At 35.9% G+C, this 27,921-nt stretch overlaps 1 protein-coding gene across 3 annotated transcripts in view; it reads left to right on the forward strand.

Annotated features, from left to right (window-relative positions):
• Window positions 1-27,921, forward strand: part of trps1 (trichorhinophalangeal syndrome I) — a 129,541-nt gene that overhangs the window by 14,614 nt on the left and 87,006 nt on the right. For 2 of the 3 annotated variants that reach the window (XM_028461192.1, XM_028461194.1), the window contains exon 2: window positions 13,009-13,439. In XM_028461192.1, the coding sequence (XP_028316993.1) occupies window positions 13,427-13,439 (13 nt within the window). In that variant the 5' untranslated portion in view covers window positions 13,009-13,426. Of the gene's footprint in view, window positions 1-1,006; window positions 1,309-13,008; window positions 13,440-27,921 lie in introns of those variants that run through there. The other variant, XM_028461195.1, reaches the window with a different exon arrangement.

Here is a 27,921-nt window from a genome sequence, read left to right on the forward strand (position 1 = left end):
AAGACCCTAAAAACATACAAAATGAGAAAACAATATACAGTTTGACAACAAAAACACTCAAAATGACTACAAATACACATGAAAAGAGTGAAAATGATTTAAACTGGCAAAAAAAATACACTCCAAACTCCAAAATACAAAAATCTAAACAAAAAACTTTGTTCTTTTCTTTTATAATGCTTGGATCCATCATTATTCTAAATGATGACATGAATGCTGATAATGATAATGTGGCCCCTCGGATCAAACACTCACATTTTTGTGGCTCCCGCTGCGATGAAAGCTACCCATCTTTAGTCAACTTAAGAAATGGCCACATTTTATTCATTACAGGACTTAAAAGACCTTTAATGACGAGTTGCGCATATGCAGTACATAGAGATTTTGAGATAAAGATAATGAAGATAATCTACTTGTTGAGTGAAATATGACTAGATTTAACAGAACATAAGCTATGGTTTAAATATAGTGTCTTTTTCAAAAACCCACCTTTGCTTTGACATCACTGGGAGCTTCCAGCAAGTCCAGCTTCCCGATAGTTTATAAGGAGCTGCTTCACTTGGCCCGTGTGCAGATAAACCGGCTCTGGAAAGGAATATAATGTCAACATTGTGGGTTTAAAATGTTCCGTTGTGTGCCTGTGTTTGCCCGTGTGTTTGTGACTTAAGTTTGTCCAGACATTTTCCCCTAACAGACTGGGCTTCTCGCAGGAAATGTCCGATTCTTCAGGATTGGAACTAGTATGGTGCGTGTGTGTGTGTGTTTGTGCATGTGTGTAATCATTAGAGTTAAAGTAGTGTGTTTATAGTCTGTTTAGGTGGCGTGTACGTGCGTGCGTGTCTGTGTGTGAGAAAGACTGATGTAATGTTTGAGCTTACCCAGACATGATACACACGCATAAGGGTGTGTGCATGTGTGTGTGTTTTATGATCATTAGATATGTATGTGTGGCACATTTGTGCAAGTCGCTCCGATGCACAGTGTGTGCTCTTTTGTGTGTCTCTGGCAGTGCCGTAGTTTGTTTTCCGAAGATTTTGAGGGAAAAGACAGCAAGACAAGAGTCAACAATCAACATGTTGATTTATGCAGCTACTAGTTCCTTCCATTACGCCTACAAGTACCACTGAAGCCCAGTTTGTTCTCCAATATTTTTGATGTATGAGAGTCTTAGCTCTGCAGAGCAAGGTCAGAATCAACAGTCTCGTGTTGATTTATGCAGCTCCACGGGTTCCTGCTGCTATCGTACATCAAGGCGCTACATTAACACTTTCCACAAGGCAAATGAGGGTTCTTTTTCGGCTGTGGTTGGTAAGTTCCTACTCATTTACCAGCCTAGAACAACAAATTTACGTATCGGCTTTTATTTTCCGACTGTTATTTTTTAAACATCGTCAAACTCGCTATTTAATTTTTTTTTCCAAATATTCATTTGTGCTAATAATTTCTGTTTGTTTTTTAGGAAATGCATTTTAAAGACTAATTATTCTTATTTGATCATTAACCCTCCTATTTAGGAGTGTGACGATATCTCGATACGACGATATATCGCAATGTTTTCTGCATGATCGATTATCGATGTGCACGTGCTACGTATCGATTTTTATTTATTTTTATTTATTTATTTTTCAAAACTTTCTGCTTTTTCACTAAAATGTGCAGGTACGTCTTCACAGAAATATTGTCACCATTTGCTGAAGGAACTAATATATTGTTTACTGGAATATTGCACTATAATGGCGTCACTGGTAAGAAAGACCCTATTTTTGTTTACAGAAAGCACTATTGGAGAAACTTATTTGTTTACATTGGTATGTTGACACTTACAGTATTTACAGAAATGTTGCACTAAAATACTGTCACTGTTCATAGGACACTTTTTCAATCTTTCAGAAATATAAAATGAAAATTGTATTTTTTCACTTAATCTTTTTTTCTTACGTCATAGATTATCGTAGATTGATTTTTGACCAATATATCAATAATTGCAGTATCGTCATAAAGTGAGATAATCGTTATCGTCAGCTTTGTATTGCGTATCGTAGCGTGAGGTTCCCACCTCTACTCCTATTATCCTCAAATATTACAAATATATTTTTATCCCTGGGCTCAATCTGACCCCAGGGATAGAATATTTACCTCCAGAAAATGATTTTCAGAAATTTGTTGACCAAGTTATTGTGTCAGACACTTTGTTTATTTGTTGAGAAAAAAAAATGACCCCTTGATAATGAAACATTGACTTGTTCTCTAGCGCCACCATCAGGCCACACTTTTAAATTAGAAATAATTTTCATCCAAATCTTCTAAAATTTACTGACAACATTAATGACCACAATAATATGAACCCTATCAGGTCAAACTTTCAGTTTTAGGGTTAGTTTATTTTGAAAATCTTTTATCCAGACCTTTTTTTAATTTGGGGTGCACATTCAAGACTCTCACATTTATTAATGTTGGTGACCTCTCATAAAAGTATTTATTTACTTATTTTTATTTCCTTTTTTGTTACATATTTGGGAGCTAAAACAGCTTGGGGTCAAATTGACTCCAGATGAACACTAATGCGTGCAATATGATGAAAAATTTAATTTGTACCCATTAAATCAGGAAAAGTCATGAAATATTATGGTTAAGTAAAGATTTATAATAGCTGTACTTTAATCAGTAAAATCTATTAGTTATCAAGGCTGAATGAGTACTTGCATTTGCGATATCGCAATATCATGAAATACAAATTTTATATTTTTTAATCGCAAAGGCTGCATTTTTTTACATTTTTTAAAATTTTTATTTTTTGTCTTGTCTTGTACTGTACTGAGGGAAAAAAAAATCGCAATTAGATTAATTGTTCATCCTTATTAGTTATTAGTAAAAATGTTTTTCTGAGGTCAATCCTGCTAGATTTAGAAGAGATATTAACTTTTAAACAGTTTGGAAACAAAATATTTTGATATATGAATCGTCACATTTTGATGGAATTGAGTGCTGGGATTGGAAGCATGCTTAGCCACTGCGATCCTTGGAGTCTGCAGGGCTACACCCCCACCCCCACCCCCACCCCATGGGGGAGGGAAGTCACTAATATGATTGTTTATTTACCCACATGGAGGAAACTTTTCATCACTGGCTGGTGGCAGTGTGCCAGTGTTTAGCACATGCGTCTGTTTTAAAGCTAGGCTGGGAAGCCTTTGGGCGTTCCCTGAAAGTCCTGAATAGGAGCGAACACTCCCTCACCTTCAAACAACAGCTTAAAGATCTGGTTGTTCTGGGTCACTCAGTTAGGACCAGTACGCAAGTAGAAATTGTTATTGTGTCATAAGGAACATAGTGATTACCTCTCTGTTTACTAATTATAGGTCTTTGGACGGAGCTATTAGTTCACAGAGTGTACGCGAGGTATGGATACAGTCAGTAACTAACTATATGTCATATACTGTAAGTGTATAATATATATTTGGTTAACCCAATTCTTACATAATTAGGCAACTTTTGTGTAAACCTGCAAAACTTTACCAAATTGAGAATTTCACAACACAACTGTTGCAGCTTATTGGTACTATTTTGAAATAATATTTATTATTATTATTATTATTATTATTATTATTATTATTATTATTATTATTATTATTAATACATAGAATTTTTTACTTTTTTTTGCTTTACAAAACATGTAAATACATCATATTTGAAAAGATAATGCTAACTTTTAATAATGATAATAATGATAATGATAATATATAATATATATAATGATAATGATAACTTTTCTCCACACTGTAGCTGATGCATGTTCGTGTGGATTTGTTGGGTTTTTTCTTACAAATGTTATCGTTTGATAGCGCTTTGAGATAATTTGCGCTCTATAAAAAAAGTTGAATTGAATAGAACTTTTAAAATGCTATTAAATTCAGGTTTTCTTCATTTTGCAGTTGGGGTTCAAGCCTTATTTCTTTTTTCCTCCACTAAGAACCATTACTGTAGTGTCTCTTACTAAATAATATACAGTAATGACTGACTAAGTTAATTTTTGGGTTGCTGTAACTTAAATAAACCTTAAATCCTGTTTTGTCATATTTGCAAAAAAAGTCGGATTTTTTTTTCTTTTTTAGTAGTATTTCTTTTCACATACCTTATTTGACTGACAAACGGTTTTTGAATTGCACAAGTTAAAGTGTGATATCAGAAGTAGTTGTCGATAAGTGGCTAATCGATAATCATAATTTGTTCCTTCAAAATTCTGTTCATGGTTGTTTTTTTTTCTCCAATTATTGTTATATTTCATAATGTTATAACACATAACTAGTTATAGTTATCAGTTAATTGCATTGGTATAACATAATCCCAATGTTGGTGTGTGCACTTGACTGCATATATATGTAGGCGGAAAACGGATTGAAATCATGGATTTACTTTCCAAAATATTGTGAGATTTTAGTATATAAGATTAATACTTTTGAACTCTAAATTACTCCCTAATGTGCATATTTTGGGGACATTTAGTACGATGGTAATTACATTAAATTAGGCAAAGCAGATGCTTTCTTGAAAAGTAATTTCAAAAAAGACATTAAAAAAAAATGTAGCGATTAAGTGGGAATGTTCCTTTAGTAGTCGACCGAGATTAAAAAAAAAATGTTTTTTATATTTATGTTTTTGTAAACAGAAAAACAGAGTAATTTTTTTCAGCTGGGACCTTTGAGTTGAATATAAAACAATGAGCTCTTTGTGCTCTAATTGGTGGAACATGAGGCTTAACTGTGTCTTCATACCATCTAAAAACCAAGTTACACACATCAAAAAGACCTCTCCACGACAATTGTTGTTCAGCGGTAAGTATATTGTAAGACGAGGCAAAGACGAGCATAATTAGTTTGACCGCCACACGATCTAAAACAGCATTAGCAATAACAAATCAGAGGGAACCAAGAAAAAATGGTTTGGGGTTTGAGTAAAAATGATAGAGAATGAATTTGTTTGGGTAGTTTTATCTGTACTTGTACATAATGCGTGTGTGTTTGCTTACCCAGATAAATGTGATGGTGTTTGACTACATGCATTTGTGAGAGTGTGTACACGTGTGTGTGTGTTTGATTGAGCAGAGATGTAGCGGGTATTTGTGTGTAATCATGTACGTCAGCCTCTCATGAATGGTGTGTTTGAGACTGAGCGGAGTGTGTGGAGTTCCTCGGGCTGCACCAAATTGGAAACAGAAAAACAAACATTCCCTAGAAACCCCCATCGTCCCCCCCGCACCCCTCGTCTGCTGGCTAGTGGCTCAGTCCAACCTGTCTGAGACAATGTAACGGTCTATAGTCAGACTGGACCACACACCGTTATGGGGGGGGGGCGGCGGCTTCAGAGTGCTGTGTGTGTGTGTGTGTGTGTGTGTGTGTGTGTGTGTGTGTGTGTGTGTGTGTGTGTGTGTGTGTGTGTGTGTGTGTGTGTGTGTGTGTGTGTGTGTGTGTGTGTGTGTGTGTGTGTGTGTGTGTGTGTGTGTGTGTGTGTGTGTGTGTCAGTTGGAAAAACAGACTAAAGAATGATACGAACATGACAGAACCTCATGACTGATTGATTGATGAGAAAGAAAAACATGAAAAATAAAAGATGAAGGAACAGAAGATTCAAACGGGGTTGGGGTCAATTACATTTTTCAGCTACTATTATGTTTTCAATTACCCATATTTAATTACGATTACAGTTGCCAGCATTTTCCCCATTAACTCATAATTGTAATTACGTTTTCAATTACAAAAGAGCAATTACAATTAATCACAACTACTGCGCCTAAAATAAATAACCTAATAAAAGTAAACCTTCCTCTTGTGTTAGCTTTACGTTAGCATCTCTAATGATAACTGGTCTTAAATCAGCTGTATAAATACACTAAAAATAAATATCTATCTAATTTCTTTCCTATCTATTGATTACCTTGTTAGGCTTCCTAATCAATAATATTTTTGGATATCGGCATCTGTGCCTTTTTTTGTGCCTCGGTTTGAATTTTTTTAAACGGTAAAAAGTGGGAAAGCTTGATATGAAACATTTTAATAATTGTACATATGTGTAGAACTGGTACATGGTTCCCCAGTTTTGCGTTAGATAATAATTGAAATTTTTTATAGAATTTTCATGGCAATCACAATTACAAAATAAATCATTTAAACTTAATTACAATTTAATTATGATTACGCTGATTTTTTTTAAATTACAATAATAACTACACCATAATTGTCATTACTTATCAACTACGCGATTACAGACTAAAAATGATACAAACATGATGGATTGATGATAAAGAAAAACATGAAATGTCAAAGATGAAGGAACAGTGAGAAGAACAGAAGTTTAAAGTTGATGGACTTAAATGAATAACTTTAGTTCAAACACTACATGTTTTCTGTTGCATAATAAAGGAGGGGAAAAATGGAGAATATGGAGAAAAAGTGCCAAGCTATGAAGGAGAGTGATTGAGTAAATTAGTAGGCAGAAGGCTGGTCGGTGTCAGATCTCCACAGGGGAAATACTTACTTTTACCTCCTGTTGTAAGCACAAAATCTCTCTCCATTTTTCCTTTTTTTTAAAAAAAAGTATAAACGTTTCTCTTTTCCACCCGCTGTGATGGCTAATGCCATTAAGTGGTCAATCATGCTTCAAGGACTTGAAGCATGTAGGAGTGCAGGCAGACTATCACACCTTGGAGAAATTATTGGAAAGCATTAAATTAAGCTGAGCAAAAAACTTGCCAACTATCAGTTTGACATTGATGTTTGGCCTTGGAATGATGACTGATAAGAACAGGTAATGCTTTGACAAGTAAATCACTAAGGGCTCTATTCTCAGAATCAGAATCAGAAATGTTTTTAATGGCCATGTACAGTTTTGAGGACAGTACAAGGAATTTGTCTTGGTAGTTGGTGCACAAAACAAACTACAAAAAAAAAAAATAAAGAAAAAAACAAAGAACAACCCAGCAACAATAATAATAATAATAATAATGATAAATATAAAGGATGAGGATAAATAAAGGATAAATAAAGGATAAATAAAGGATAGATAGAGAATAAAGGATAAATAGGATAAATATATATATATATATATATATATACACAGTCCAGCAGATAATGTCATCATGGAGGTGGTGATCAGAAGCAGAAGACTTGGTGAAGCAGAAGTACTCCACAGAGCTCACTGTAGAGTCTCCCAGGGTGAGGGGGGTGAGGGGGGCTGGGTTCTTCCTGAAGTCTGCTATCATCTCCACTGTCTTTAAAGCGTTGAGCTCCAGGTTGTTCTGGCTGCACCAGGACACCAGCCGGTCTGTCTCCCACCTGTAGTCAGACTCGTCTCCATCAGAGATGAGACCGATGATGGTCGTGTCGTCTGCAAACTTCAGGAGTTTGACCGACTGGTGAGAGGAGGTGCAGCTGTTGGTGTACAGGGGGAAGAGCAGAGGAGAAAGAACACAGCCCTGAGGAGATCCAGTGCTAATCGGCAAGATGGCACCGCATGCGCATAAGTCCAAAAAGCCACGCTTTTTTGCTTACTTAAGTCGGTTGCTGTTCACCTTCATCCCAGTTACGCACTGTGGGTGGAGCAGCCCTGAAATGTGGGCATTCCCATTCAAGTCTGGCTTTACGCATGTTCTCCGGTGTGCTTAAGTCCTTTTCCTCTCACGCACTTCTAACCCTGGAATAAGTGCAGTGCCCCGATAAGGTGAAACAGTATATTGCACTAGAAATATGGACTTAGTTACATTTGAAGCTACACGGACTCGTGCGTTGCGTAGCAGCAGCTGTGATCACTCAGCTGCTGCTGCTCAGTTAAATTAAACTCTGACAGACGCAGACTTCTGTCCACGTTGGTCACAGTGATTCAACTATTTTCATACTATGTCTAATGTAAAGTCACAGTTTGATCCACTACAGAGTGAAACAAGCTGTCATATGTTGATGAGGTTGAACCACAAACTGTTCCCACACACATTTTATTGAGGCTCAGCTCAGGTCGCTTTAAACAATTTATATTTAAAACTGCGTATTATGGAAGCCATTAGTTCTGTTTCACTGCAAACATCCCTCTGTATTAAAGCAGGACGCTCTGCGGCCGGATTATTTCCTCATATCTCCAGTGCATCGAACTCGGTCACGCTTTACAGCAATGATGATGATGATGATGGAGAGAGATTTTAACTGTGACTCGGACAGAATAATGCGTCCGATCCTCAGTCATACTGCAATAATCTGATCAATGATCTGATCAAATCAACCTGTTACATTGTTTATCAATGAAGGCGTTTCAAAATAAAAGTGAACTTGTATCATTTTCACTGATTTCAGTGACATTTACAAGCGTTGGGAAATTTCATGTTCCATGATTTCTAGACAGCCTAAAAAAATGACATTACCACCTCCTTTCCTTCAGCCCGCCTTCATTCAAAAACTACGTGGTTTTGCTCTACTTACGGGCGGTGGGCGTGTCAGGAACCTGGACCGGAGAATACGCGCAGGGAGAAGTGCGTAACTGCAGGCGCGCAAAAAAGCGCTTACGTCCAGACGGGAGAATAGAGCCCTAAATATCTAACGTTTGGTCAATATGTAGTTGATTAATTGTAATTAGCCACATTATAAGTTCAAGTACTGCATTGATAACTATAACATTTGGGTTGAAAACAATAATTAGAGCAAATAAGAAGGCTGTATTTATTGGCAGTGCCTATCAGTACGGTTGCCATATCAATATACCAACATTCTATCCGTAAACACAGCGCCCCTATTTGGCCAGTTTAAGTAATGTGATAGGTCAGTCATTGGCCAGTTTAGGTCACGTGACTATGACTATACCTTACCCTAAACCTAACCCTAAACATTGTTGCGATATTGGGCTATAACCTAACTATAACCCTAAGACGATACATACTTGTACTTCGTTAACTGTACCAATAGTACCTTGGGTTGTCCGTACGGCAACCGTACAAATAGACACTTCTGTATTTATTTAGTTATTCTTTTACCCTTATAACCTGCCCTCCTTTTCCTCTCATTCTGTTTCACATCCTTTATTGATGCGGTGCACCTTATGTTTTCAAGCTTTATTGTATTAACACGTAGGTGTCCGACCTACGTCTGTTCAGTGTTCAGGTATCGCAAGTGGACCTGATTTATTTTATTAGCGCTGGCCATGCTTTGTGCAAGTTTTAGTTCCAAAGTATACTGAGAATGATGTGCCAGGGCTGCAGGAGATCAAACCTGACTGCTTGGAACCAAAGGTTCTGTGTTTGATAGAAACAATGCCTGTGGAGTCAGAGGGAAGGAACTAATAGACAGATATCCCACCTGGTGATGGAAAGACCACTTACCAGTGGATGAGCATAGAAAAGGGTTGTGGCAGCATGCTAAACTTCCCCCTAGCCGGAGCAATATTACCTCCGCCAAGGAAATATTTTTACCGGCATTTGTTTGTTTGTTAGTAGAATTATGTCAAAGTTACTTTACGGATTTTGAAAAAAGTTCAACCAAAGATAGACCATATACCATGAAGGATTCAATTGAAATTTGTCAGGGGATTGGATTAATATAATGATTCTGGATTAAAAACAATAGAAAATCTTAGTGAAATTTCAAAAATTCACATCTCAGTTCGTAATTGATGAAATTTCATGAAATTTAACTGTTATACCAGGTTGGTTTCTTACTAATCCCGCTGCGCTTCATTCAGATTGGATTCAGCTTGCACATTTTATTGAGATTTAACAAAGAAAAAGGGGGTGCTTATACATTTGGACCTACTGTATTGTTATTCATGGGGACACAAATTTCTTCCAAGCTTTTCAAGTGTATATTGTACCATGATCATTCAGACTGATCTTTTTTTTTTCCATACAGAAGAAACAAAAAGAAAACTAAGACACAACAAAAAAAAACAAGAGGTGTTACACCAACACACCAAATTTCTAAATTGGGCTGACATATAGTTATCCTTTGTGCAAAGTAGGGCAAGACCCCCTTTGTTCTTTGCTAACAAAGTCTTTACCTCTTTCCTTGCCAAATAAATACAAATTAGATAAATCTTTTGAAATATTGACTCTGAGATATTTTATGTATTCCAAGTCCCAATTTAAGTGAATATAGGAGGCTAGTGTCCGGCTAGGTTTGTAATTAAAACTCAGTAATTGTGTTTTAGTAATATTAAGTTTATAGCCTGATACTGAACCAAATGTCTCCAAATAAGAGAAGAGATGGGGCGAAAGACAAATATCATCTGCAAAAAGTGAAATCTTGTGTTCTTGTCCAAACAGTTTTACTACTGTAATATTTACATTCTGAATAACACTCTGACTCAATGCCTCAATAAAAATAGTAAATAATATTGGACTTCTTGGACATCCTTGTCTGCTTCCTCTCTCTAGTTCAATTGATTTTGAAAGGGCTCCATTAACCTTAATTCTTGCTTTTGAGAATTTATAAAATGTTTGAATCACTTTTATAAATGATTGATTTAAACCCAAATTGTCCTAATTTTTGTATAAAAAATTCCATTTGACGTGATCAAATGCCTCTTCGAGGCTAACAAGTACCATTTTATCATGGTTGTTGACAGTATGATCAATGATATGTAAAGTTCGCTGAATGTTATCCTGTGTTTGTCTCTTTTTAATAAAGCCGATCCGATCCAAACTAATAATTTCACGTAGTATCTTCTCTAATCTTTTGGAAATAATGAGTAAATATTTTACAGTCCTGATTAGGCATGCTGTTTTTTTAATGACTTTCACAAGTGTAAAACTTGTAAATTCTTGTTTGTCTTTGAATCCAATCACAAAGTATCATGTGGGGATTGGTTTTGTTTGTATGCAAAGCTCGTTTGAAGGTTCACTGTTGATAGCTTCGCATTACAATTACCTAACAAAGAACCTTTCCATGTTTTCTCCCCAAACATCATCTTTATTTTGAAATCCATAGAAACATTTGTGTAGAGGGATTTAATGGTCTTTAAAATGACTCATAATTTCAGTAATGACTCATAATATGCTGCACTCATTCCAGCATTCATTCATTCTTTTCTTTTCTTTTTTTTCTTTAGAAATAACATATTCATTTTTTTTTTCTTAGATAATGACCCATTGCAAGTCTGGTGACTTAATTTTCTATTCTTAGTCCAGAAAAACTCCACCTCAAAGTGTTGTGGACCACACTGAGGGATCTAAAAGGCCTTTTGCATTTGTTAGAGTTGTGATTGTTCTTTACTTTAGAGTAATTTAAACATCTGGATGACTTATTAACACAGGTAGACAAGCGTGCATGCATTTCATGGCTGACCCAAGGAACCTGGAGTAGGATAAATACATGCTCAGATATAGATATGTGGGGAAGAGACGGAAAGAATAAAAAGAGGACATAGAATTGAGTATTATGACTTTTAACTCTTTGGTATTGCAGAAAAAAACTGTCAAGTCACTACATTTTAATGCTTTCCCATTCTTTTTAATATTTCCCCCGATTATCCACCAATGACTTCTTTTTCTGACTCACTAGGCAGTCAATACTACAATCAAGCGAGTAATGCTTTTCACACAGAAATGCAATTGTTTGGCAATTGCATTTAAGCTGTTGTTCTATTATTAACAGGAACCCTTTTAGTTGTGTTGCGTCGACATACAAATGTCAAATTTTCAATATGTTTACCAAAAAAAAAATGCCAATGTTAATGGCTCCGAGCCAAAGCTATAAAAGCAATTTTTTAAATGTTAAGTGTTGTGACAGCTGTCAAATGTGGTAATGAATCAGAATTACACAGTGTTTAACTGGGTCCCTGCAGAGCTCTAAATATTTTTGTCCATATTTGACTTTTAATTGAGTCAATTTGAATGTCTAGAGTACCATATGTGTCAAACTTTGGCCCATGTTCCAAACCTGGTGTCACGGACTGAGTTTAACTCATACTGAGATCGATTATGAGCATGCGCACTCCCGGAAAATGAATTTTTGCTAGTTCCACTGTGATTTTTGCTACCTCCACCATGCTGAGTCAGTGACAATATCAGTGAACAACTTGAGTAAAGTAATAGTGTCTCATGCAGCAATCTCAATACGAATAGGAATAGTTTATTCTCCAAAAAAACATGATTATTATAAAACTCAATACGAAAAGGAACAATTTATTTTCCAAAAAACATGATTTTATTATACATTGTAATAATTAACAGTTAACTTAATGTAATTTTACAGTAATAAGCTGTTGTATTCATGTAAATTAGCAATCTGATCATGACAATTATATATATTTTTTTTATCATTGATGCCCATGGCAATTCCAGCATGGGTACATCTCAGTCACGTACTGAGATTGTAAGTTAATCTCAGTACGGAGGTAAACTCAGTCCGTCACACTGGTCCTTTAGGGGTTGCAATTTAATGAAACTCTACAATATTTGCCAGATCACAATATGTTGAAATATATAATTTTTTTTTTAGAATTTTTGCCCTTTTTCTCAACTTAAATGAATAAAAATTGGTAAATTTTATTTTATTTATTATTTCTCATTATTTTTTATTGATATTTATTTTTTATTTTAGTTTCTGGAGTAAAAAGTGTTTTTTTTTTTTTTTGGTCTGTTCTTCCTACTGACTACCGAGTCAAATTCCCTGTGCTGTTATTTAAAAAAACTGTACTTGCAAAATAAACTTTTCTGATTCTGAAAACATTTTTCTTTAATAAATAAATGAAGGTGAAGTGATCCTGCATTACCAGAGCCTTACATACTTTAAATAGTATTTAGATGAAAATGCAAACTCGGGCACATTATTGTTAAAATGTTCTCCACTCATAATCTGTGGCCCACTTTATTTGGCCCCTGAACCAGAATGAGTTTGACACCCGTGGTCGAGACTAATCGGGCCCAAAAAAAGACCCAGAATATAGAGTTTAAATGTCTGGTGGGGCCTCGGTAGCGTTCTGTAAATGCTGCAGAATGTGGTCGTTTCTAATGTTATTTGTCTTTCTGTCATTATCCAGGTGGTTAACATGATGGTGGACTCTGACAAGCATGACTGAGGACCTAAACCCGAGCTGAGAAACATATGAACTTAAAGGAAACAGGACAGCCTACCTAATACTTCACACACGGACCAACAGCAGATTTGATCAAACTCAAAGCTGTGCAACATCCGAGGAGCAAAGAGGCTGACGCTACTTCCAGCATCTGTTTCAACAAAAAAGGGAAAGATTTACGAACAACGTGCAGGCCAGGAAGTGATAAACGTATGGACCTGTACCAGTGCGAGCGGGTCTGATACCTGGTGCCTGCTTTGCCTTACGCTGTGGAGTACACAGGGCCGTAGCCGTACCCAGAGCGCGTTGCGGCGCCGGATTGAACTGCTTCCACTGAGCGGATGCCAAAGCCCAGAGGCCGCCATGATGTTTTTATAACCTGATGATCAGCAGAGGTAGGACATGCACGGAATTCACATTTTTTTGCTCTAATCATTATGAAAATTTTAGAACCGTATTGTTTTAAGCCAACAATTCATCATTTGAGTCAAAATATAAATGCATGTATAAAAACTTGCCTATGCTTGAATTATATATATATATATATATATATATATATATATATATAAAGTTTTTATTCTAACAAAATCTTGCACATTATCAACTATATATTTTATAGTTTATTTATTATAATTTTTTTCAATGTAAGGTGACACTGAGAGGTTTGAAAGGCACCTGAGAAACAAAATGTATTATTATTATTATTATTATTATTATTATTATATTATTATTATTATTATTATTAATAATAATAATAATAATAATAATAATGTATCTATTATTTTTAAAAGTTATTTTTAATTAATATTTTTTAGTTTTTTTAATTGTTTTTTAGCAGTGTTGGGCATTTTACTTTAAAAAAGTAATTAGTTACCATTACAAAGTACTTCTCCCAAAAAGGAATTGAGTTAGTAACTCAGTTACTATTCTGTAAAAGAGTGAGTTACTCTGAAAGTAATTATGAAATTATTTTTATATTTTTACTATCGTGTCAAACGGTGTGTAATTTTGTTGACTAATATTTTTGTCATTTTTTTGTCACAAATATATTTTTGCGGACGAAAAACTAAACAAAAACTAAAAAAGAAGTCATTGATTGAGACTAAAACTGTGACTAAATTGATTGACATTATTGTCAACAAATAAAGGAAGAGACGAAAATAGACTATGATGAAAATCAAATCAGAAGACGGGAGAGATGTAGCCTCGAATCCATCTTAATCTCCTTGTATTATTCATACAGGCGATTAGTCTGGAAGCACTCACTTCGTTTGAGTTCTGGTGGCTGAGGGGGGCGGGACAAACACGCACAGACTAACCAATCAAACAATGAGCAGATCTGACGACAATAGCGTGACAAGCGTAGATCTTTTTCCTTAAATGGAACCAGCATACGTAAACAGTGTGTAGTACGGTACAGACCTACGGTTTAAAAGCTTCTTGTTGATGTTTCAACAATATATCCAGATGTTTTAAAACAGAGCAGAGCGCAGCTGTGAAGGTGTTGTCCGTTCTCACTTTACTTTCCCAGTAACGATAATGGAGTTGTAACGATGGGGAGAGTAGTTAAGTAGATTACTCCGTTAGAAAAAAGGTAGCGCCGTTAGTAACGCTGTTGTAAATAAACGCCGTTACTCCAACACTGATCTTTAGTTATAAACCTTACTTCAAATACAGTGTCATTTTATGTAATATTTAAACCTTTACAAATTTCATCTGAGGGTTTATGACATGCATGTTGGCGTTTTTGCGTGCACGTGTTGTACATTTAAAGCTTGTAATGTTGTCATTTCAGAGTGAGATTAAAAAATAGTTTTGAATCAGGATTGCCTCTGATCAGTATTAAAAGAAATATAGTATATTATGACATTTTTCATTAATAATAATATGTGTATCATTAGTAAGTGAATAAAATCGTGGAAACGGTTTGGTTCATGAGAAAAAACAATATTGCAAAGTTCAGTAATTTCTTCCAGGACTTTCTGTGACTTAATGGAGGACCATCCTTGAAGCTCCACTCATCTCCTCCTAATGCTCATGATAGTGGCTGAGTTGCATGAACCAGGAGTAATTATATTATCCACACAGTTGAAACGGTTCGAGGCTGGATAAGCAAGCGCAAATGTTTGAATAAGTTTGACAATTGCCAAATTAAATGAATGTGACGGAGCAGCTCCACAAATTGCGGATCTGGTTGACTGTTCTTGGCTCATAGCGGTCGCTTGCTACGTAAAATTAGCCTGGAACGGCAGTCGGCTAGCAACAAGGTAATGAGTACCCAAATTCTTCTTTTTTAAACTAATAAGCATGGGAATATGGTATTTTTTATTTATTTTCATCTGCAAACTTGTTGTTCAAAATGACTTGTTACACAAACTTTCTTTAGATTTTTCTTTTTCTTGCTGTTTTCCTCGAAAAATATAAAACACAATTTATATCTTAAAATTTCAAATTCTTTTTGTGTTTCTAGTAAATCTCTCCTCCTTATCAATTTTTTTAACAGCTAAGTCCTTTTCTTCAAGTTTCCTCAAATTACAGTGAAAGTTATCTGTACGACTCATCACGATTGTGAGTTCTTCTGTGGCTCATTTGATGAACATGCCCTCTAACTTGTAAATGGAGCTTAATTTAGTCAGTGTGTGTGTGTGTGTGTGTGTGTGTGTGTGTGTGTGAGAGCGTGTGTGTGTGTGTGATCGCTTCTTGGGATTGCTTTATGTTTATTTACTTTTTTCAGTGAAAGTCTGTTTAGATACATGATTATCACAAGCTTGGGTAAAACGACTCTGGCAAATGTGTGTGTGCGTGTGTGTGTGCATGTGCGCGTGTGCGTGTGTTTTTCATTATGTGGTATGGCGGCTCCTCTTGGTGATGTTACTCAGAGCTGCTTGATGCTTTTAGCCGTGGTTTTCGTGTGTGTGTGGTGTGTGTGTGTGTGTGTGTGTGTGTGTGGTGTTTGTGTTGGTGTGTGTGTGTGTGTGTGTGTGTGTGTGTGTGTGTGTGTGTGTGTGTGTGTGTGTGTGTGTGTGGTTGCGTGCGTGCGTGTGCGTGTGCGTGTGGTGTGTCTAGCTCCGTATCTCCTGTGCATGTTGGTCTGCTTTTGAATGTGCGTGCACCTTGTGTTATGTGTGTGAATTGTGTGGCACTTCCTCTCTTTGATGTGCCAGGCACCCGATCCGCCAAAATTTAAAAAACGCTAAAGTTTAGACAGGGACTCCTCGTCGCACAGTGGCAACACAAATACGCACATCAGTAGGACAGTACAAGTTTGTTCCTGTGATCTTTTTGCAAGCGAATGAATTGCATCTTCTCATGCCTCCTGTCTGTGTGTCTGTAACTCCTCGTCCTGCCTTTGTGCTCTGCTTCCTGCTGCCTGTCATTGTGTCACCATGACTCCACTCAAAGTCTGTTTGTAAACTACCTGTTGGCCTATTAAAGTAGGCCACATTGTGTGGGATGAACTCCTCCTTTTTGCATCTTTACTGGAGGATATACTAGGGCTGGGCGATACGGAGCAAAATTCATATCTCAATATTTTTTCTTAAAATGGTGATTTATGATATAAATGTTAATAATTTCAATTCAAATGAAAGACAATTCAGGGTTAAATTTGCTGATGCAAAATGTCACACAGTTGGGGTGTAAACCACCTGTTTCATACAATATGATGTTGATTATCAGAACAACGGTTCGATATGTGCCGATGTCACGAAGCCTGGCACGATACGTTTTGGTGGCCTGTGATTGATATCAGACAATAATCTGTTTTTTTTTTTGGACATTACAGAATTCTTCCGCAAACAGACCAGACTACTATAAGAGACAGCACGTATGAGTGAGTTATGCCATGTGGGTGTTGAGGGGAAGGTCAGAAATGTGCTAGGTAGTGAAAGCAGCGACTCCTAAATTGAGTATTTTCTTACAAAATAATCTGTAAAAATATATAAATATATATAGCGATGTGATTTTCCATATCACCAAAATGGAAAACTCGATATATCTTGAATCTCTATATATCATGTGTGCGAGCGGTTGTGTGCGTGTGTGACAATGGGACAATTCTATTCATCATGCTGTACACGGGGTGACACCTGTAACCCTTACACACACGCGCTCTGTTCTGTTCCTGAATTCAAAGAGCAAATGGCAGCTATTAATATCAATTAGGTTTTAATAATATTGCGGGTTTGCAGTAATAAATCAGGTGTCTCCAGCTGTCCTTGGCTTTAATGTCTTAATTTTTTAGCTGAGTGACTAGTTTAAAGTACATCCAATCAGTCAAACTTAGGCTAATAAAGTAACTTGACATTGGGTTGTGATAATAACCTGATTGCGTATCTGCTTTTATGTAATGCCTTTACCAAAAACGCCAATGACAATCACAGAAATTGGTTTGTTAGACTTTACCTTTGTATTTATCAATGGGCAAGAGGAGAAAAGTGATTGGAATAAATGGGCTTTTTAAGGGTTTTTGTCAGACTTGCATTCAAGAAATGTTATATACTATGGGAAATCAGTTTGAAAAAGTACCATAATACTTATACTTTTTGACTTTTGCCCATATTATTTTACTTTACTTTTAATTTTCAACCCTGGGAATTTCAGTGCAGTCAATGCAGCAACAGTTTTTTAACTAAGCTCTGGTGTCCAAAGCCCTAACTGCTTGATGTGGTAAATTACTATATTTTAAAGCACTCGGGGGAGAATTGTGTTAATGATATTGGGATCACTAGCCACGCAGAGCAAAATAAATGCACCCAACAGTTTTTTGTTTTTTTTAAAGCTTGTACCAATTTATTTTCCTTTCTGCTTCTGTTTGTGGAAGAGCTGGGGTTGATCAGATTAGGTTAGCAACCAACCACACAGCCAGAGGGAGGCCAGACCCTGGATAGAGGTTCGTATTGCAGTTATTAGTGCACGAGTAGAGTCACAATTTAGACCTGCTCTTTGACTATGTGTCAATGTGTGGGTGTGTAATATACAGTGATTCCTAACTGAACCAACAAACAATCACCACCCCACGTGAAAGTTCTTGAAAGCTTAAAATGGCCTCATTTCATAGATCAAAACTTTAATGTGGAAATGTTTTTGGATTTTAAGTTTCGTTTGTTTGTCACTTTAGTAGCACTGTTAATCATGGCCAATTTCCTCAATCGATTCTATTGCGATTAAAAAGGTTTTGAATTGATTATTTATGATTCAATTTCGATTCAGTATTGATTGATTGAAATTTTACTTGGATATCAGTAATAGGGCCCTATATAATCTGTTTTCTTTTTTCCAAATCCCTTTCATATTAACTGAGAACTGAATTTTTGAAATTTCACGTAAGATAATATTTTCTGTTGTTTGCAAAATTGAGATGGAATCTTTCATGGTATATGTTGACCCTATAAACCTGTTTTCCACATTATTATTTTTTAGAAATATTAATACATTTTTCAGAAAATATTAGTTTTTAAATCCCGTGAGGAAACAAAAGAAATACTAATAAATTAAAAAAAAAACCTATAATTAAACAAAAATGTATGCCAAAAATAAAGTAAGATACAATTAAAAGGTAAATAAATTGTACTGTGAAGAAACAAAATTAATACTAATGAAAAAGAAAACTATAATTTAACAAAATATATTTAAAAGTAAAAATTTAATTTAAAATTATGAGTACGATATAAGTTGTACTGACATGAACTATTCTGACTGCTCATTTTTAATTATTCATGTCATAGAAAGATGTAAGAGAGCAGCATTAATGTCACCTAATTTCCCCTCGGGGATCAATGGTTTACTGAATCTGAGTAGATTTATTGATAACGATTTATTGATCAACATTTATTAATTTAAATTAACCTAATTTAAATGATCCTGATGACATCATTCCAGACCGTAATAATTACACAAAAATAAATGGACGCAAGGATACATCAGTTATTTCACCACTTGGGGCCGGAATATTTTACAGTATCAGAAGTTATCATTAATCTGTGATGTTTCAGACTTTACAATCCTTGGCATCGATGGTCTCGTCCACAATAACATGCTACTTTCTCCGTTGATCTTCTGCAGCACTGATGAGCAGGTGAAGCTGATTAAGCTGATCATGTTTTCACGGAGTGCTGCTGCGCTTGATGAGAAAACAGACGGAGCGTCACAGGCACAGCAAAGTTAAGCGGGCACTGGTTGGCTCTGATTTTGGAACGAGTGATGAGTTGTGTAGTTTTTTGGCAGTTTTGACGGGTTTTCGGGTGATTTAGGCGATATTTGTAGCGGCCACGACGGGAGGGGGAGGGCGATGCGTCTAATGAGCAATCCCCGGAAACATTTCCTTAAAAAAACATCCTTTTCCTCATGATAATGGCGTTTCATCCCGATTCTGTCCATTTTCACGTTCAACTGTAGATTCCGTTTTCATTGGTCGATGCCGTGATTCTGCCCGCGATTCCTTTAACATGGTTTTTATAGGGCCCTACAATAAGATTGTTACAAACTTCTGACCTAAGTTGGGGAGCCTTACCCAGTGGAACTTTGTCTGCATACGCCATGTTTGCGCTGAATGCACTTTCTAATACCAGACTATATTCAATTTAATTCAACTTCCAGACTCGTAGCCAATTAGAAATAAAATAAAAGGACTAGACAAACTTATTGTTTGTCTAGTCAATAAGTTTAGTCTTTGTCTTGTGATGGCATTTTAAAAAGACAATCATGCCAATGTCTTCACAAGTCAGACTGATAACATTTTATATTTGTGAGGGACACTATTATTTCCTTTTCAGACATGTTTAGTCGACACATACAGCTGTACTTCAAAGTTCGTACCACGGCCTGTAAAGTGTTCACTCTGGCATTGACAAACATTTCCGTGGCATTTGACCATCTCGGCTTCTTCAAATGAGCACGCAAAGCATCATTATATGCCACCTGCAACATGCGCATGCTGGCTTTCTTAAGATGAGTCCAGAGATGAGCCATGTACAAGGGAGTACAGTACGCTTTAAATAAAGTCAGCTTTACTCTCTCTGTACAACAGCCAAACTTCAGTGCCAGAGTATTGGCCTGGGCATACAACACTCTGCATTGTCTGTAAACATCTTCATCATCTGACATGTCCTCAGTGATGATGTGCCCTGGGGACTTGATTTTGTTGACAACATGCAGAATATTGTTAGACATACAAATGTTTGAAAATGTCATGTTCTTATCTTCCTTGGTTTTACAAATCATCACCATACTCTTAGGACTATTGTACGTAATGTCATGCTCCAGACCATAGGTTGAACAGATATTGAGTAGCTGCTGTAGACCAGCTGTACTTGGGCTAAACATGACTAAAAAGTGTCTGCATACAAAAGATGATTCAGAACAATACTTCCAGTGACACAGCCAGTGTTACATGCTCTGAGTTTAGTCGACAGTTCATCAATATACAGGTTAAATAACACTGTATAAATAACACTATAGTGCAAGTCTTGCACCGCAAGACTATTAGGGTTAGAGTTGAAGAAAGAAAAATGAAAAATTCGGCACCCAAGAATGATTAAATAATTTTTTTTTTAGCTCTAACTATTAGTGATGCACTGAAATTCCGGCTACCAGAAATCTTTGTCCGAAAATTGCCCAAAAGTGCATTTTCGGTTTTCAGCCCAATCACTTTCCTCATTGAAAAAAAAGAGAACATAATGAATTTGACTCTCTTGCCACAGCCCAGTGAGTTATAGGTCTGTACAATGTATGAATGGGGAGATTTTTATTTTATTTTATATTGTGCGTTGCTGGAAAGTCAGTGCAAAATAAATATTTTCATATTTAAAATGTATTTATTCTTTAAAGCATTCAAATTGAGTTATACAATTGCAATGTTTGAATTTTAGTGAGTTTAGTCCCGGTACAATTTTTAATTTCCGATGATACCGATATTGCAGCCTTGCATATCGGCCGATACCGATATTGACCTGATATCGGCAAGAATCATACATCTTTTTTTTTTTTTTTTAATTCTTTTTTTTCTTTAATAAAAAAATAATAATTTCTTACTTTATAGTGTGGAATGTTAGAAAAGTCTTGATCAAGTGATGTTACTCAAACAGAGAACAATAGTCAGCAACAGTAGGGATGAGAAAAACTGACCCATTTATTATTAACAGATTGGTTACATACATTTTAACCTTCAACATAATATTTATAGTATTCTACAACTGAATAAAGAAAAAATAAAAATAGATAAATTTGACAGTTAGTTTTCAGGCTAATATCGGACCAATATCCGATATTGATATCGGATCGGGACACCCCTAGAGTTTAGTACACATTCAGAGCCATAAATGGTGTAGGAATAATAATTTGCACAAGAATTTCATTTGTTTTTTTTGTTTTTCGGCCTTGGTGTTTTTAATTTCCTGTTTTGGCCAAAAAATTCAATTTCTGTGCATCCCTACTAACTGTGATACAAACCTTGAGGTAAACGAGACAAATTAAATCAACACTTTACAAACTGTTTTCCCAAAACACTACATGTATCTTGGCACGCATGCTTCCAAATCCATTCAACCTGCCTGTGTTACTACTTGTTTTGGCAGTCAATGGACCAACAAGTGGATTTAGGAAATGAAATAAAATGTGTTTGCTTTCTTGTATGCTAGTATGTGAGCTTAGTTTTATAGTTTTGTTTGACTAAAATGTGTCTTTCAGCCAATTGAATAAGTGTTAAAAAAAAACACTGTGTGTTTGTTTAGTCCATATGCCAGTGAAGTACAGTATATAGCAGTGTTGCTTTTGATGTTTCTAAACAGGAACACAAGTTAAGTAATGGTTGGTATGAAACTTGATATTTGAATACTAGTAATGTTTGTTTTAAATCAAATTTGCTGATATTTCCCACACATTTAGCAAAAAAAAGTAACGGATGTATCCGCTGCTTCCCCTTTATGACTCGTGTCTATTTCCTGACACGTAAGAAGTTTATACAAGTTATCTGACTCACGGATGTACACAAAGGATTGCGTGGATGTCTTACTCTTTACAATTGCCGTTGCCTTTGACTGAACTAGAGAAAGCGCAGTACAGTGAGGCACACGCTCAGGCTGCCACTGGCATTGTCCCTGCCAAGCCGACAGCATCGGTGCCTCTGCTGAGGACAATAAAGACTGAGCTTGTGAGATGACAGGCTCGTAGCAAGTGATGCTTCTTCAGCTAGCAGCCAGCACAATCTGCTAAAATCGTCAGGATGCCTGGCAGTAGCTAAACAGCTCACCAGAACAATAAAAACAGATAGCTGAGGGCTGACAGAGAGATTCAACCTGCATAGAAAAGAAATGAAAAAACTCTGTCGACTAAAATAAAATGACTGAATTTATCACTATAATACACTTGGCTTATATTTCAGAAAGTGTTGGACTGGTGTGCCAGTGGCAGTGCCAAGGGATTGTAGATTTCTTCTACAGTGTGTGCACACAGTTGTAAAAAATAAGTAAAACACACATACAGTACATACTTTGATTATATTACATTTTCCTTGTTGATGTGATTCTTGCTAATGCTGAATGTTTCACTTCACATTTAGTTATGCCAGTCGTTCCTAACCTTTTTTGTCTTGTGTACCCCTTGAGCCTTTTTGTCATACCATGAGTACCCCCTCACTCCTACATGTTCATGATTCTCCAAAAGTAGAACATAACACCACTGAATATTCAACGCAAGTCATTTTATTTCATCTCCTGAAATTGAACAATTAATATTCAGGCATTATTTTCTTATTTAACTCAAATTAAACCTAAAAAAAATTATAAATATAAGAAATAATATTGTAGTAAACATTTGTATTATTAATACTGATAAAATATGATGATATTGTTATTAAAGAAAAATAATAAAGTTGAAATTTGAAAAAAATAAGAATAAAAAAAAACAAGTAATACAAATAAATAAATACAAAACAAATAATTAATATGCCTGTGTTTTATAGAACTTTTATGACATTTTCCACAAAAGGAGCCTCTTTGAATATGTCCTCTTTAAACAGGCATTTAAACTTTAGAAACGAGTCACAGCGCACACGTACCATTTTATTGACGGACTTATGAAATGACTAAGAATATTTTTCATTATCTTGGAAATAAATTCTTAATTTTTCCACATACCCCCTGCAACGTGTTCACGTACCCCTGGTTGGGAAACACTGAGTTACGCCCTTAATTCTGTTGTTGGTATTTTTGGTGATTTTTTTGTATTTAATAATTCAAGGTGTGGCCTGTGCAGGTCTGTTGTTTTTACAAGAGGGAACCTGCTTGTTTGCACCAAGGACTCCTTATTCCCAGCCTTATCTACACAACTTAATATAATTCCTTGGTGTTTTTTTGTTTTTTTTTTTCAATAGGTGAATTAGGGTGATTACATGCCCTCAGTAGTAGTGTCAAATTGAATTTAGTCCATAAGAGGCGATAGATAGCAATTTCAACATCAACAGTTCTGTTTCCATTACAGATTTTTGCAAAATAAAAGCAATATTTCTAAATTTGGACAAAGTATAATTGCACTTTGAACGTATTTCCATTGAAGGTTGTTTTGGGCAGGAGCCTCGAACATGACATCTCAAACACTCCTTATAACACTCAAATTTATTTTGTTGGTCACTGTATAATGTAGCAATAATAATTTTTAAGTATAATGCTAATAAATGTCTCGGTCTCCACTTCTGTCTACACAAAGTAGTCATGTGGCAAGATACTGTAGGTACATCACATCGTGTGATGTGTAATTGCGTAAAAAGTGTTTCCATAGCGCTTTTGCGATTCATTTCAATATCGAAAAATCTGAAATACCTCCTCATGAAAACGAAATTCAGGTGTTCCCATTACCAGTTTTTTTGTGCTATTTAGATTTTGCACATTTCCAAGGGTAATGGAAGCCCAGCTAGTGTGCCCAAGTTTGCACTTCCATGTCAAAATGATACATTAAGTATGTAAATCACTGATAATCTAAGCAAAGTGAAAGACATCAGTCCCTGCAGGATACTCACTTGATTTTGTGACCAATTTTTATTGAATTTGAGGAATTTCTTTTTAATAATTTGAAGAAAATTGCAGGATTTTGGAAAAACTGAGAGTTCTTTCAATGATTTGTGGTCAACTATGACTGCCACCACAGTTAATATGGTGGAGTTTCATTGAATCTACATATTTGGAGGGGCTAAGATATATAAAACTGAATTATTTTGAAATTTTCGCAATGATTTATGTTTTCTCTGTCATTTTGACTTTCTCCTGCAGACCATATTAGACGCTGTAAACAGCCGGATTTGGCCCTTTGGTCTTGAGTTTGACACGTGCCCTAAATTCTGCTTGGTGACTTGTTTGATCGGTCTGAATAAAAAGTCGGAGTCAGAGGTGGTAAAAAGTTAACGATCCCAGTCCAGTCAAACATGGTAGCAGTCATAGTGACCTGAAACTGGTCAATCAGGCAGGGGAGAAGGTGGTGGGGAGTTTTCTTATCCTGCATATAGCATTCCCACAGCAATTCAATATTTCCTGGAAAAAAAAAATGAAAAATCACATTACACGTTTCAGCTGCGACCACTCCAAGACTTGCTGATGTGTTGTTTTCTTCCTTGGACTTATTAGCCTCCACCACCTCCTCCTACATGCGGGCTAGACATGTTGGTCTCCTTTGACAGGATCTTTAGCTGGACTAAGTGATTCAGGATTACAACAGGCTAAACAAGAGCACAGAGAGCACAGACCTCCACCAAGCGCCAATTATCCTCCACAGATATTGACAGTTATCTTGGTCAGTGAACCTTATCATGGTACCATGATCATTCACACTTTAAAAGCTTGGAAGAAATTTCTATCTCCATTAATAACAAAACAGAAGGTCCAAATGTACGGACACCTCATTTTTTTCAGAAAATTGTGAGTAAATGCGCAATCTGGATCTGATCCAGATTAAACTGTGGTAATTGAGGAACCAACGTGACATAACTGAGTCAAATTTCATATAAATCAGTCAATACAAACAAACCGAGATATTACTTTTTGAAATTTTGACAATGATAAGAGATTGAAACTGATCGACAATAGTGTATTGATCCGGATCCCCTCCAAAATGTAATGGAATCTTCCATGGCCTAAAGTCTGTTTTTTTTGTTTACATTTTGTCAAAATCTGTAAAGTACTTTTGACATAAACCTGCTAACAAGTAAGCAAATAAATAAATAAATGCTGGTGAATATTACAACCTTTAAAGAGGTAATAAATCAATAGATACATTTGGATCCAATCTGGATGAAACTCAGTAGGCTAAAAGAACCAACCCAATAGAACTTTTAGTCGATTCCGAATAGAGGCATTACATTTTTGAATTTTTGACAATAATGAGTGTTTTGACTGGCTTGTCGTGTGACGTTTGGGTGGCATAGAGATTAAGTGTCACCAGAATCTTTCATGGATTTTAACGATTCTTTCAGTGCTAAAGGGGTACGGAATCATTTATGAACATGTTAAGAGTAGAAGGCGGCCAGAAAGAGAGTAGTAGGCGATTCCGCCCTACGCCTATGCTTCTGGACATTACTGGCTGGTGAAAATATAACCTTCTTGGCGGAGGTATTTATTGTTTTGTTCTCGAGCAATGACTGTAGCTAGTAACTGTAAATTCAACTTTGCATTAGGTTTTTTGATTTTTCAGATGTTTTAAATAATACAAATGAAACTAACAGCAGCCAAAACCTTATAGATGAGCCATAATGGTAACACAGTCTTCCTGTACCAAATTATACGGGCATCATACGTTTCATATGTGCCTCGATAACTGTTCCATGTCCAATCTGTGCAGCTGGAGGAATATATTTTTGTAGATCTCTGCCACAGCTGCTTAACTGGACTGATTTATAGATTCATAACCACCACAGTTGGAATATTTTACGGAATAGCGACGGTAAACACAGGAAAATAACTCACTTCTTAAAGCGGCCGGCATGCTTAACACTAAGCTGAGGTGTGTGTGTGTTTGTGTGTGTGGTAATCTTCATAGCAGGTTCCTTGCCATTAGGGCTCTACTAAACAAGGCAGCAATTCATTCAACAGGTTTAACTATTTGGCATTTGTGTGTGTGAGTGTGTATGTGTGTGTGTGTGTGTGTCTTTCAGTGAAAGAGAGACAGTGTGGAGCTATGTGGCAGGTTTCTTAGTGAAGAGTGTGTTGTTTTTAGAGAATTGTTTCCGTGCGCCTGTCTGCACCATATGGCCTGATGTGGGGAAAAAAATGGCCCCTTTAGGGCTCTGTATATATGGGAATGTGTGTGTGCACACTTGTATGTTGGTGTTTATAAAAGACTGTTAAAGAGACAAGGTGGAAAAACAGAATGTGTGTTGAGAAAAAATACATAGCAGTGATTTGAAATCCAAGATACACACATACTGGTACTCATCCCTGTTTATCACTTGTGCTTTTTTTTGTTTCTTGTCTTTACCTTTATTGCAAATTGTCCAAACTGCTGTTGCACATACATTGTGTCCAATATTCTCCACTTATTTTTATCAGACACTTTTTTATCTTGTCGACATTGGTGACATTGTTTAAATCTGGCTCTCGGAGCAATTTTTATTGTTTTCTCAAACTCATAGAAATGAAAAAAAGTCCAGTCCTTCTTGTTATCACGAATCGCTTACTTTCCCGCTCTTGTTTTCATCTGTCGGTTTTGTTTTGCCTTGTCGTTGACTTTGTGTTAGTGGCGTAAAACCCTGGGCTTTGGTAATGACTTCTGAGGTTAACGAGCTTCTGTTAACAATCACTCACTCACTTGCGTGCATAGACATACACAGAGAAACTCTTGTGCAAGACTGGCCTGAACTCTCTTCGAAGCACACGCACACAGAACCTATCAACTAAGGTAAGATTTACACATTATTTTTATAGCAGCATTATGGGACCCAAATAAAGATTAAGGATGTTTTTCCACTAAAAGAAACAATTAAAAATAAGTAAGAATAACTTAAATGGATGGTATTTCAGTGAAATAATTCCTTAAAATAGTTTGTTTTTTGGTAACAAGACTTTTGACTCTAACAACCACAGATATTTTTGTGTTCAATGATCATGACCCAGTGTTATAATGTTTCTAAAGTTGCTAAGCAACTTTCTATAATGCAGATCAAGAGGTTGGTTAAGTTCACCTCTACCATACAGCTATCGACCTTGTTCTTTTGTTAAACAAGAAATCATATAGACTTTTGCTAAAGTCAGCCGTTTTAACCACAATGCCTATGAAATAATTAGATGTGCGAAACTGCACAGCTTTAGTCCGGTTCCGAAATGTGTTTTTGACAATAGTAATTATAGTAAATAAAATACTATTTAGCAATACAATACCATCAATGTCTTCAACTTTTATTGGAAGAGGGATTAAGTGTGCCACATCTATAGTTGGCAGCAGGTAGCACGTTGTAGATTAGTCATAGTGTTACAATAAATAAATTAATTTATAAATTAACAATACACTAGGACTGGCAAAAATAGATTTATTGGAGGTAATCGAATTTGTAGATGAAACGATTTTTATTTTCCATTTCGAGGTAAAAAATAAATAAATGTATATTATTACTATTTATTTATTCATTTTTTTCCCACCACAGTTTTTTCTTACTTTTTTGTGTTCCGATGTGAGCCAGCCCCCTCTTTTGTTTACATTTGTTTAATTAAATTCAATTCAACTTTATTTGATAGCGCAATTTACAACAAAGTCATCTCAATTTTTACCAATTAAAGCGATTTCATGGCGTTCCACGGAAACTCCCAAATACGGAAGAAATGTTAATGTCTCGCGGAGTGAAGTTTTATCACAGTGGAACACCATAAACAAAACCAGAACAAATTGGCCTTAAGTAAAATC

The sequence above is a fragment of the Gouania willdenowi genome, chromosome 11, assembly GCF_900634775.1.
Source record: "Gouania willdenowi chromosome 11, fGouWil2.1, whole genome shotgun sequence".
Taxonomy (NCBI): Eukaryota; Metazoa; Chordata; class Actinopteri; order Blenniiformes; family Gobiesocidae; genus Gouania; species Gouania willdenowi.